General features: G+C 38.7%; 2 protein-coding genes across 7 annotated transcripts; both read left to right on the plus strand.

Moving 5' to 3' along the window:
- The first annotated feature begins 1,793 nt into the window (after positions 1 to 1,793).
- On the plus strand, positions 1,794 to 8,711 carry LOC148731269 (uncharacterized). Of its 6 annotated transcripts, none has more exons than XR_016001317.1 (3): positions 1,794 to 2,115; positions 2,220 to 2,289; positions 2,397 to 3,241. XR_016001317.1 is itself a non-coding variant. In XM_088760347.1 (3 exons), the coding sequence occupies exon 3, from the start codon at positions 6,531 to 6,533 to the stop codon at positions 7,329 to 7,331; it is 801 nt and encodes a 266-aa protein (XP_088616473.1). In that variant the 5' UTR covers positions 2,075 to 2,115; positions 2,220 to 2,289; positions 6,406 to 6,530; the 3' UTR covers positions 7,332 to 8,711. The 6 variants fall into 6 exon arrangements, 5 of the variants coding, with proteins under 5 accessions (XP_088616473.1, XP_088616474.1, XP_088616472.1 ...); XM_088760347.1 differs by lacking the exon at positions 2,397 to 3,241 and adding an exon at positions 6,406 to 8,711 and having other exon boundaries at positions 2,075 to 2,115; XM_088760348.1 differs by lacking the exons at positions 1,794 to 2,115; positions 2,397 to 3,241 and adding an exon at positions 6,406 to 8,711 and having other exon boundaries at positions 2,151 to 2,289.
- Positions 8,712 to 13,071: 4,360 nt separating this feature from the next.
- On the plus strand, positions 13,072 to 13,569 carry LOC148731270 (uncharacterized). Its single transcript, XM_088761903.1, has one exon. It carries the CDS (start codon positions 13,072 to 13,074, stop codon positions 13,567 to 13,569), a length of 498 nt encoding a protein of 165 aa, XP_088618029.1.

Raw genomic sequence — 13,569 nt, forward strand, 5'->3', positions numbered from 1 at the left:
GATTTAATACAGCGACATTAAATTGTGATATAAGACTTGTTTTTAAAGATCCAATTACAAAAAATTCCAAGCAATGTACGTCCTACAACATTCTTTAGCTTGACCAAACATGTCATAAGCAAAGAAACGAACGGAAAGTAGGTGAAGTCAAATATGCTATATATAAAATTGAAATCTATGCAGAAAATACGACGCAAGTATTACACATAAATTTTCGTGAATTGAGATCTCAGCAAGACTAAGTATGGAACTAGATGTAACACATTACTTATGTACTTTAACACTGATAAGTTACTCTGCTACCCTCCATTGGGACAAAAAAAAGAATGTAACACTTCATCTGTGCACTCAAACGTTATAATAATAGCGTGGAAATCATTGGACCTTTTCTCTCAATAAGGAAGCCAGGAAGGTATATCAAGCTGCGGAATGGTTTTTAGGTATAAATATTGTGTAAAGGGCACTTCAATTTTTCTTATTGATAACCTGGAAAAAGAGCTATTTGTTCTCGTAACATGACGTTATCATAAAGTAGAACATATCTTTCACAAACCCTAATTCCGTAAAAGATTACGAGTATTGCGAACAATACTCTTCGATATATCGTAGCTGCCGTCATTTGTATATGTTTCACAAGTTCACTTGAAGTGAGGTGCGATTTGAAAGGAAACGACGTCAAAGCTTCAACAGGGAAAATCCACATACAGAATTATCATAGGGTTCCATAGGGTAAAAACAGAGCTCTTTATTCTATTTATGATGTAGCTGTTCAAGTTTTGTCACCTGCCTAAGACCCGGCAAAGATGTTATAGGAAGTCGAGTTCTGTCGCAAGACTGCAGGGATCGTTCAAAGTATATTTTCCGCCAAGTTTGATCTCTAACTTTCAATGCTCTCGAATGCAACGAAAGGCATTCACCTTTTCATTAAATTTTTGCTAACCGCCACCCGGTTAGCTCAATTGGCTAGAGCGCCGGATTGTATTGTGCGGGAGGTCGAGGGTTCGTGTCCCGGCCGGTCCAATACTCATGGTCTTAAAAATAACAGAGGAGAATTTGCTACCTTTCTATGATATTAAGAAATGGATAGATGTTCTAGTCTTCTCGGATAAGGACAAATAAAGCGTTGACCCCGTCTCCTGCAGGGTTAGGGGTGGGCCTAAGAGACGTTAATTTCACACGTGCGAGATCACTGTGTGGTGGAAGTCCTTCCCTGGGTGGGATGGGTGAGTGGTGTTGTAAGAATGGCCCCGAAAAGCCCTATGAGGGAGTGATTAAATAACGTATGTAGATATGTATCTTATTTGTTGGTTTTCATCATTCCAAAAAATTGGAAATTTCACTTTGTCTTGTAACATTTCAACACTTTCTCGAATCCTAGCATTCGGATTTCCCAACAAGATTCGACATTTCTTTTCATTAAGCACTAAAACACATTTTTCGGGCTTTAGAGCCACACATAATGTTGGGAGAACACGAGCTAAGGGTGGGTGATTAAAAAGCTTTGTGAGTGCTCTCCCAACATCCCGAGAGGTTTTGTGACGCCTTCTAATAAATTTTAGTTATAACGCGCGAGTGTATTTAAAAAAAAAACAACCTGACTCATCAGAGAATTACGAGATATTACGCACATAGTTTTTCCCAAATAGTGAATAGCAAGGGGTGTTATGATCAGACTTTTCAATAATTAAAAAAAAAATGTTACAAGTCGTTTATAAAAGGGAAATCAGGTATTAAAAACAAAATGGACCAACCCTTATGTAAAATGCAGCTACCTATTTCTTATTGTTCCCGTAGCTTCTAAGCCGTCTCTATCGATATTATTCAGCCGCTCGAAAGTATATGCATTCTATGCAAATACAACCAAAAGCTTATTTGAAATACGAGTACTTTGATCTCAAACAATTAGATCAAGGAAGAGGTAAACATAGGTAGCACATAATATTGTTTGTTTTCATACTGAGCGCGCGCTCTAGAAAGCCATTTCGAAGTCAACTGTCAGAACAGTTATTATGTTAGCGAATAGGAAGCAAGGTCAACACCTTTTATTTGAACCTTGTTTGTACATTGGTTTTCAAATTATTTTAGCAAGCTTCACACTATTTAAAGACAATGGTGGTATTTCACAGGATTTACAAGCCGTTTATTATTAACATTTTTTTTTCAAGTTTCCACTGAGTTTGCTCGAGAGGGAAAATAATTTACAGCTTTTTGTCTCTTAGGTGGCAAAACGGAAAGAAATGAGGTGTGCAAGCGAAAGCGCTGAAAGCTTAACATCGCTATCAATACAAGGTAAGTACCTTGAAGTGAAAATACGTGTATTCATCGGTAGCTAATTCCTTTAAAAACTTAGAAGTGTTTCATACAAAGTCCAAAAACTTTGATCTTTTTATTTGTAGAAATTCATTACTGGCAACTGCCATTAGCTAATTAAGTCGTTAGGATGAGCATTCGACTGAGAGTTGAGGGAAATATTCACTGGAGAGTTGTTAAACGATACATTGGTGACCAGTGCACCTAGAACTCTTTCTGTTAGATAATCACTGCCGTTATTCATTGCTGTTGTGCTATTTCCAACTACTAATGGAGGTACAAGGCTGTTGACTTAAATTTCTCGCAAACAGCTTCAGTGCGTGGACCGTCGCTGGCGTTGGCAGCTGTGACAGTCGTACTCGTACCACTGCAAACCCAGCCAACTTACTTGACATCCTTCGTTGATTTTCTTAAAGAGTATGGCTGTAGGTGGATATTGAAACCGCATTGACCTGACCTGTGAGCTCGGATATTGTTTTTTGTGGGCCGTGTTCAGAGGATTTTCTCGCTTTCGCGTTGTCGCGAGCGAAAGAGGTTTTACATGCCTCTCCAAGAATTAACTGTTCAGTTCAAAACAAGGAAGAACCTCAAGCTCACTTAACCAATCAGAATGCGAGATTGTATTCAACTATAACATTATATTGCGAATAGTGACTAGCCAAGGGCGTTATGATCGGACTTTTTTAATAACTTAAATGTGTCAAAAGTCGTCCAAAAAGAGGGAATCGGGTTGCAGGGCCCTTTTTGCTTTCATCAATATCAAAATGAAACAAATCCTATGTCAAATGCAGCTGCCTGTTTGTTATTGTTCTCGTAACTTCCAAGCTATCTCGATCGATATTATTCAGCCGCTCGAAAGTAAGTGCATTCTATGCAAATACAACCAAAGGCTTATTTGAAATACGAGTACTTTGATCTCAAACAATTCAATTAAGGAATTGGTAAACATACGTAGCACAATAAATAGGTACTTACAGGCTGTTGAGCATGAGGTGAAATGAAAGAAAGAAAACAACAAATAGTCAACTGTTGTTAATCATTTTTGCATACTTATCATTAACCTTTATTCCCAGAAAAAATGGCAGGAAACCTGTGTTGGTTGAAATCTCGTCTATTCGGAGACTAGGTAGAAAGTTACTTTGCGAGTAGTGAATAGCGAAGGGCGTTACGATCAGCCTTTTTAATAGTTTAGAAATATGAAAAGTCGTCCAAAAAAGGGGAATCGGGTTGCATGGCCCTTCTTGCTTTTATCAATAACAAAATGAAACAAATCCTATGTCAAATGCAGCTGCCTGTTTGTTATTGTTCTCGTAACTTCCAAGCTATCTCGATCGATATTATTCAGCCGCTCGAAAGTAAGTACATTCTATGCAAATACAACCAAAGGCTTACTTGAAATACGAGTACTTTGATCTCAAACAATTCAATTAAGGAATAGGTAAACATACGTAGCACAATAAATAGGTACTTACACCCTGTTGAGCATGAGGTGAAATGAAAGAAAGAAAACAACAAATAGTCAACTGTTGTTAATCATTTTAGCATACTTATCATTAACCTTTATTCCCAGAAAAAATGGCAGGAAACCTGTGTTGGTTGAAATCTCGTCTATTCGGAGACTACGTAGAAAGTTATTTTGCGAGTAGTGAATAGCGAAGGGCGTTACGATCAGACTTTTTAATACTTTAGAAATAAGAAAAGTCGTCCAAAAGAAGGGAATCGGGTTGCAGGGCCCTTTTTGCTTTTATCAATAACAAAATGGAACAAATCCTATGTCAAATTCAGCTACCTGTTTGTTATTGTTCTCGTAACTTCCAAGCTATCTCGATCGATATTATTCAGCCGCTCGAAAGTAAGTGCATTCTATGCAAATACAACCAAAGGCTTATTTGAAATACGAGTACTTTGATCTCAAACAATTCAATTAAGGAATAGGTAAACATACGTAGCACAATAAATAGGTACTTACCGGCTGTTGAGCATGAGGTGAAATGAAAGAAAGAAAACAACAAATAGTCAACTGTTGTTAATCATTTTAGCATACTTATCATTAACCTTTATTCCCAGAAAAAATGGCAGGAAACCTGTGTTGGTTGAAATCTCGTCTATTCGGAGACTACGTAGAAAGTTATTTTGCGAGTAGTGAATAGCGAAGGGCGTTACGATCAGACTTTTTAATAGTTTACAAATATGAAAAGTCGTCCAAAAAAAGGGAATCGGGTTGCTGGGCTCTTTTTGCTTTTATCAATAACAAAATGGAACAAATCCTATGTCAAATGCAGCTGCCTGTTTGTTATTGTTCTCGTAACTTCCAAGCTATCTCGATCGATATTATTCAGCCGCTCGAAAGTAAGTGCATTCTATGCAAATACAACCAAAGGCTTATTTGAAATACGAGTACTTTGATCTCAAACAATTCAATCAAGGAATAGGTAAACATACGTAGCACAATAAATAGGTACTTACACCCTGTTGAGCATGAGGTGAAATGAAAGAAAGAAAACAACAAATAGTCAACTGTTGTTAATCATTTTAGCATACTTATCATTAACCTTTATTCCCAGAAAAAATGGCAGGAAACCTGTGTTGGTTGAAATCTCGTCTATTCGGAGACTACGTAGAAAGTTATTTTGCGAGTAGTGAATAGCGAAGGGCGTTACGATCAGACTTTTTAATACTTTAGAAATATGAAAAGTCGTCCAAAAAAAGGGAATCGGGTTGCAGGGCCCTTTTTGCTTTTATCAGTAACAAAATGGAACAAATCCTATGTCAAATGCAGCTACCTGTTTGTTATTGTTCTCGTAACTTCCAAGCTATCTCGATCGATATTATTCAGCCGCTCGAAAGTAAGTGCATTCTATGCAAATACAACCAAGGGCTTATTTGAAATACGAGTACTTTGATCTCAAACAATTCAATTAAAGAATAGGTAAACATACGTAGCACAATAAATAGGTACTTACGCACTGTTGAGCATGAGGTGAAATGAAAGAAAGAAAACAACAAATAGTCAACTGTTGTTAATTATTTTAGCATACTTATCATTAACCTTTATTCCCAGAAAAAATGGCAGGAAACCTGTGTTGGTTGAAATCTCGTCTATTCGGAGACTACGTAGAAAGTTATTTTGCGAGTAGTGAATAGCGAAGGGCGTTACGATCAGTCTTTTTAATAGTTTAAAAATATGAAAAGTCGTCTAAAAAAAGGGAATCGGGTTGCTGGGCCCTTTTTGCTTTTATCAATAACAAAATGGAACAAATCCTATGTCAAATGCAGCTACCTGTTTGTTATTGTTCTCGAAACTTCCAAGCTATCTCGATCGATATTATTCAGCCGCTCGAAAGTAAGTGCATTCTATGCAAATGCAGCCAAAGGCTTAATTTTAATAAGCAAAAAGTTCAAGGAATGGATAAACATGCATAGCAAAAATAGCAATCATTAACCCTTACTCTTAGAAAAGGCCAGGAAAGCCGCGATCTTTCTAATCTAGTCTTATTGAATTACTATCATGAGTTTTCTTTCTCTTTCGAATGACTCCTGGAAAATCTTTGCATCCAGTATCCAATTTTTGGACGACATTTGAACCAAGAAGACAACGACGAAATGTGGCGAAAAAATAAAGGGAGAAAAAATCCTATCGTTGGAGGTCGAGGGTAAATATCTTAAACGACAAGGAACATTGTGTACGGTTCTTCTTTATGGTCAGTAGTGTTCTTAACACCGGTTTATCTAATATTATTATTATTATTTTGCGATTGTAATACATAATTGATGTGTTTACTTTGCCTGTTTAGTTTTACATATAGTTAGCTTGTTCGGAATTAGACGATCGAAGGGCTCTTCAAATAGCTTTATCCATTGAACATGATGCGAGAGAAGGGAATGTATTTTGGAACCTCAAGACTGTTTCGTCGAGAAATTCTATTATTGATCATTAAGTTAATTTATCCGCTAATAAGATACGTTATAGTGATGTCATAATACTAATGTAAGTCATTTGTCAGCTGTGGGCCTGGTCGACTCAATTGGTAAATATCAAATGGTCTCGTATACTTTATTATCTGAGCATTTCATAACAATGTGACTTCCTTTTAGGATTCGAACGCACTTCTTTGATTGTCTGACACTATAGTCGTCAATAAAGATGTTTGATAACAGTGAACCAAAAGCCCACAACTGACGAAACATTCCAATCCCAATCGGTAACTCCGAGGACCGTGATGGATAACACTGAGATGGCAGAAGAAACCAAAAACATTCGACGAACAGCCAAAGTAATGTTTACCAGGTTGCGCAATGAACTCCTGAATCCTATGGATGCCGACCAAGGACAAAAAATGGTCGAAGGTAATTACGTGAGGCTTTCAGAAGCATGGGATATCGTTGAAAGTAAGCACGATCTATACACGATGTATTTAACGGATGAAGAACTTGAAGTCGTGGAGAGGTGGGTTACCGAGTTGCGGGACCTGTTTCTAGAAGCGACAGCGCGTAAAATCCAGTATATACAGAAATCAGTTAGATCAGAAATTGTCGTTCGAGAGAACACATTACGTCATGAAACAGAAATGAAGGAGCGCGCGGAAAGAGAGAGGAAAGCAGAAAAGGCACTTACAATGCGCGCGAAAGCGGAAACAGTTTTTGGCTCTATCTGTAATAATACAAAGCATTTTCTTGATAATAACATTGCCGCACATACTCTGGAAAGGTCTCTAAGACAGATAGAAGATGCGTATGCCGAGTGTAAAATTGCAAACGATGACGTTTTAGATTTAGCAGACCATGACACTTCAGAAAACGCTATAAAATTTGCATCACCGATACAATGCCGGCTCGATGATAGGACTGAAAAGCTCACGTCGTTAATCGGTCCAAAAGATGATAAAATAGCAAAGAGAGAGACTTGCCCGTCCTCGAACCTTCAGTTAGAAAAAGTAGAACTGCAACGATTTGAAGGAGAAGTTCGCGCTTATGCACAATTCAAACGAGACTTTAAAAAATCGATCATGCCTTATCTCTAAAGCGACGATGAGTCCTATGTACTACGTTCATGCTCAAGGCTGGTTTTTACTAGCGCATAAGCACAAGCACAAGAATAAGCACAAGCACAAGCATAAGCAAGTGAGAACACAGAACATAAGCATAAGAGCATACGCAGGCGCAGTATCAACAAATTCTTCGATACCAGTCTTCCTCGGCTACAATCAAGATGGTGGATGAAGATGAAATCTTTCTCTTTGCGTTGCTTGTAATTTACCTTTTTCGCTTACGAAGGCGACGTAATGCCAGAAGATCCATCAGACCTTGAGATTTTGGGTAAGGGAGATGTATCGTCGGAAGAAAGCTTAAGGGGAGTTCAATTATCTTGTTTTGGAACTTCGTGGTAGTGACAGAGAGCTATACCTTCAGCATAGTTAACTATGCTTTCAGTAAGCGAATTTTAAAAGTCTGCTGAAAAACTAGTGTAAAAGGCTTTCACTCCGAACATTATTGCCGCTAGCGTTTTGTTATTTTGCAGGCAAGTTTTTGTATATTATTTTATTTAAAAAAAAGCCCTGAAAATATGATGAAAATATAAACTTGATAAATATATTTTTTGCCTCAGTACTGTGTTACTTTGTATATGCTACAGTAAACTTTTAATTCCAACTTTAGTTCAACATGATGTTACAAGGGCTCGCTCGAAATATTGTTCAAATATAAAGTTCAGTCATTGGTTCATTGAATGATTATTGGTCTCATTTTAGTTACATGAGAATGTCACGAGTGTTTTGATTGCCTCCTTTCCAAGGTTGGCCCACTTATAAGAAGCAAGTTATAAAATTCAGACAGCCTATCTCACCATCAGAACGTCTTGCACTCACCATACGTTATTTGGCTTTTGGTGACAGTCAACAATCCATGTCCTTTTCCTACTGAATATCGGATATCCATAACCAGCAATTTCAACCCCTTCTAGATTCTAGAGTGATATCTCTGAGAGAGGTGAATGCAATTTGTCTTTATAACACTTGTATAAATTGCTGTCTTATCATAAATATGAGAACACAATACTTTACATAGGAATTGTCCTGTTGATGTTTTTGTACATAATACACAAATTATGAGCAAGGCTGTCACTAAGGAAACAAGAGATCAATGATGTGTTTTGAGTTTGAGAAAGGAGGGATTGGCTGATTGACATGGTCAGGAACCGGTTAATTGCTTTCAACATTCAACAACACTGCCCTTTTGTTTATTAAAACACCCATGTGAAAAGGAAATAGTTTCAAAACTGTTTGTTTGAAAAGAACATAACTCTCTATTTATAACTATTTTATAATCTATAACTAAAACTTGTACAATAATTATCTAAATCCTTTTATCGAACTGGTTGTAATAATAAAATAATGTTGGCATTACATCACAGCAGACTCAGACAATTATGCCTTGTTTCAAATACCAATACATAACTAAGTAGGGTGGATACTCTTGGCATTTATAACCCCTCGTGTCGAAGTTGCTGGAGGAAGTAACCCGGGGAATATGTTGAAACAGCCTCTACATTACCCAGCTCAGACATGAAACTACTGCTAGCAGTTTCAGGGTACCTAGAAGCTACATAGCTAACAGTATTAACATCTTGAGAATTAATCTTTAATAAGCGTGAAAAAATCAAATTGTTTATTTCCATCTTGGTCGTCAGTCTTTTTGTGTTGGCATCTTTCTCAGTTGGGTAGCAACCAGTTCTCCAAAAAGGCGTTCTTCATCTTTTTGTTCTCTCTGACTGTCTCTACTTACAAGGTGATTTCCAATAGATTTGAGAAAATCCATTTCAGCTCCTTCAATAGCTTCATTATTTACTCTAGGGCGTTTGGCATGCAAGTATTTTGGCCGACCGGTTACTCTTTAGACTTTAATGACTTAGACTTTAATGACTTTGGCTCAAAGCTAGGGTCTGGGGTGATGCTTTTACCAGAGCTGCTGTCTACTGGAGTGCATATACCTTCATCTTCAATATCAGCATCATCTAGTTGTGAGGTTTCATCTATCACTATAAGATTGCTGGAAGATCGACGGGGCTGAACATATGGATCCAGCCGGGCAAAAAACATGCACATGTCGCTTGTTTCACTTTTGGCATCTATGACAGATTGTGTATCCGCTCCACTGACGTTAACACTCTGTACTTTCTTCTTGTTTCTTGAATATCTGTTCCTCAGGTTTTTGAAAGCAGAGTCTGCATCTTTACCTAAAAATTATAAGCATCGATTCTTAGTCTATATCGGCCTGTTTCAGTTTGAAAACCTCAAACCTACTTTGCACACGATACTTGAGAAAGATCAACCATGTGTTTTATTTTATCAAATAATATCCAGTCACAAGAGAAACAGCTTGCCATTTCGGGCGAATTCTTCAGCAATTGTACGAACTGGTTTGTGTTACGTTAATATCAAAATAAAGTGGAAGCGAGTACTATTAGTACCATGGAAAAGCTTCATGAGGTAAACCTTGTTAATCTTAAACTAAGCCTAGAAATGATGAGAGAAAGCAATAATTACCTGAGAGAAACCAGTCTTCCGTGCGACGTCTTGTCATGCAAGCTCCTTTTTGTTGCGGTGTTTAAAATCTTTACTTGCTTTATCATACAAAACCGGGTATTGTCTGACCGCTTCGGAGAGAAGTTCATCTACTGACAGCTCTGCATTTGCCGAAGTGTCAAATCGATTGGAGTCCGCCATTTTGTTTGTGGATAGTTTCTCGAGGAGGTATGGGTCAAAGTGAGCGATGATTCGTTGACCACCTTACACTTATGTTTATATATGCTTATTTCACTCGCGTTCGCACTACGACATAAGTACGACATAAGCATAACATGTGGTTATGCTTATGCTTTAGGTCGTGGGTGTTCTCACTTGCTTATGCGACTGCTTGTGCTTATGGTTGTGCTTATCCGCTAGAGAAAAAAATCGTAAAGGAAAGAAAAGAGATTTATCGAACATAAAGATTGGAGCCCAGGATGAGAAGATGAATAAGATGATTTATATACTACCCTTAGTTGATACACAAGGTCAAACACTACACATTGAAGCCTATGGTATTGATCAGATTACTTCAGACATCGAAAGCATGAGCACCGAGAATCTGGCAAAGTTGTTCAAAGGCGTGTCAAAAGACGATATCGCTCGACCAGCGGGACCCGTCGACGTTTTGATTGGGTATAAGTATACTGCGTATCACCCTCAGAGAAAACAGAACGCTAGACACCTCCGGTTACTCCAGAATCGATTTGGCCTTTGTATCGGAGGAACACACCCGTCGATAAAAGGCAAAATAAAAAAACATGACCTCAGTTACGCTCGAGTGCATCATGTAATGAAAGTAGGAGACTTGTACAAAATAGAGAATCTTGGCGTTGAAAGTGTTTCGCGTTGTGGAAATTGCAAAGGTGGAACATTGTGCTATCGGAAGTAAAAACTACAGCATCAAAGAAGAAAAGGAGTTCGAGTTGATTGAGGAAACATGAAGTTTTACGCTCAAGACCATAGATGGATCGCGGAGTACCCATGGTTTGAAGATCCGTGCGATCTTCCCGATAATAGACGAGTGAGTAGCTCTAGCCATGCTGTATTCTACTGAGCGTAGACTGTAAAAGAATACACAACATGCAACTGTATACGATAACCAAGTTGGAGATATGGTACTATGGGGGGTCGCCCGTAAACTCAGCAAAGAGGAACTTAACACTTACAAAGATCCTATCCATTACATTTCCCATCACGAGGTGCTCAAACCAGACTCTAAATCTCCTCCCGTTACAATCGTGTTTAACAGTAGTGCAAACTACATGGATCACGTACTTAATGAGTACTGGGCAAAGGGGCCAGACCTGCTCAACAGTCTGCTAGGAATACTTGTGCGATTTTGCGGGAATGAAGTAGCTTTCATTGGTGATATAAAGAAGATGTACCATACCGTTAAAACAACAGTGTGAGATCGACACACGCACCGATTTTTATGGAGGAACATGGTCACCGACAGAGTACCCGTCACCTATGTGATACAAAGAGTTTCATTCGGAGACAAGCCCTCTGCAACCATCGCTACGATGGCCTTACGCAAGACAGCAGAGATGGGAAGTGAGCGATATCAGGATGCCGCAAAAATCGTGAAACATATATGGATGGCTCTATATAAAGTACCACAGACCTTCCCACTGCTCAAAAATTAATGCAGGACATCGAGACCTTAATCATTGAGGGCGGATTTGAACTGAAGCAATGCATATTTTCCCGTGACTCAAGTAATAGTAAAAAGTATCTACCAAATGAGTCGAATGTAGCGACCGAAAAGGTGCTAGGAGTCAATTGGGACCCATCAACCACCATTGTGCTTTTCAGCAAAGCTTAACTTCTTTTCGAATCGGAAACGCGGAGTACAAAAAGAGAATCCTAATAACGATTCGAAACTCACACCATCACTTACGAAGCTGATGATATTGTCACAAGTCAACAGTATGTACGATCCTCTAGGACTGGCAGGGCCCTTCACAGTGCGGGCCAAAATCTTGATCGACATTTGTGGGCAAATAGCAAAAAGCTCGACTGGGACGATCCGATACCAGAAAATAATAAAAATAAAATGGTCAGCACTCTTTAATAAATAACCTGAAATGAATCCAGTGAGATTTTCCGGAGAGATGTTTAAAGCCTTCGGACGCAGTTTGCAATCCTGTTCTTATTATATTCTGTGATACTTCAGAAGACGTTTACGGCTCCTGTGCGTATGTACGATGGCAACGAGAGGGCGGAGGGTTTGCGTGCAATTGGATTGTTTCTAAAAATCGTCTTGCCCCAAGGAAAAAAAGGTCTATCGACAAAATAGAGCTGTGTGGAGCAGTGTTAAGTGAGCGGCTTCAATCCTTGATCGATAAAGAATGCAGATACACTTCTGAGAAATGCTATTACGTAGTTGACTCTCAGATAGTGCACGCAATGATACAGAAAAGCTCCTACGGTTTCAATACTTTCGTCGCTACACGAATGGGTGAGATTCAGGAAGGAACCAACATCGAGGACTGGTATTGGTGTGAGAGTAAATCTAACATTGCGGATTGGTTGACTAGAGGAAAGAAGCCAAGTGAAATTAGTCTTCACAGCGATTGGCAAGAAAGACCTCTTTTTCTCAAACAACCTGAGAGCGAGTAGCCTATTTCTCGTAATTATTCTGAAGTAAGAATACCTCCAACAATTATGACAGTAGTCTACATAGGGAATGTAACTGTTAAGGGCGAATTGGCGTCTAGAATCAAGATCGAACGATTCTCAGATTATAACCGTCTATCGAGAGTGACAGCAATGATTTTAAAGCTTTATCGCAGAGAACGCAACACAGGAAATAACAAGTAAAGATTTAGAGACAGCGGAGGTATTCTGGATCAAAGAGGCACAGCGAAATATGGAGAACGATATAAAACATGGTATGTACAGATGTTTGAGTCCTCGATTACGAGATGATGGCATATATGTGATAAGTGGCCGTGCTGAAAAATAGCTAGAAATAGGCTACAACAAGAAACATATCATACTCCTACCATGTCAGCATCGATTTGATCGTCTTTACTAGGAGTATATTCATGCTAAGGGGCATCACGGAGCCCTTACAACTGCAAGCAAGATTCGCGCAAGGTTCTGGACAACCAAATTACTTAAAATGATCCAATCTGTAAAGATCAACTGAGTGACGTGTAAGAAACTTGACAAGAAACTATCAGGACAAGTAATGGGAAACCTTCCTAAAGAAAGACTCAAACCGGCATCCCGGCCATGGTATTCTACATCAATTGACTTATTTGGACCCTTTACGATCCGTGACGCAGTTAAGAAGCGTACTACGTCAAAAGCGTATGGGGTGATATCTAATTACATTGGAACCAGAGCTGTATATTTGGACCTTGCACTTGACTACAGTACAGAAAGTTTTCTTATGGTATTACGCAGATTTGTCTCACAGAGAGGATATCAATCAAAGATTTATTGCGACAATGGCGCGAAACTTGTCGCAGCAGGTCAGGAACTTGAGAATGTTACGAAATCTTTAGATTCGGAGAAGCTTAAAATTTTTGGAGTTATGGAAGGTTTCGAATGGAACTTCTCACCAGCTGATGCACCATGGCAAAATAGAACATTAGAATCTCTCATCAGATCAGTCAAAAGATCACTCAAAGCTGGCATTGGAGAAAGCATCCTAACGTTTTCAGAACTTCTAATGGTACTCTGA

Source organism: Stylophora pistillata, chromosome 5 (assembly GCF_964205215.1).
Source record: "Stylophora pistillata chromosome 5, jaStyPist1.2, whole genome shotgun sequence".
Taxonomy (NCBI): domain Eukaryota; kingdom Metazoa; phylum Cnidaria; class Anthozoa; order Scleractinia; family Pocilloporidae; genus Stylophora; species Stylophora pistillata.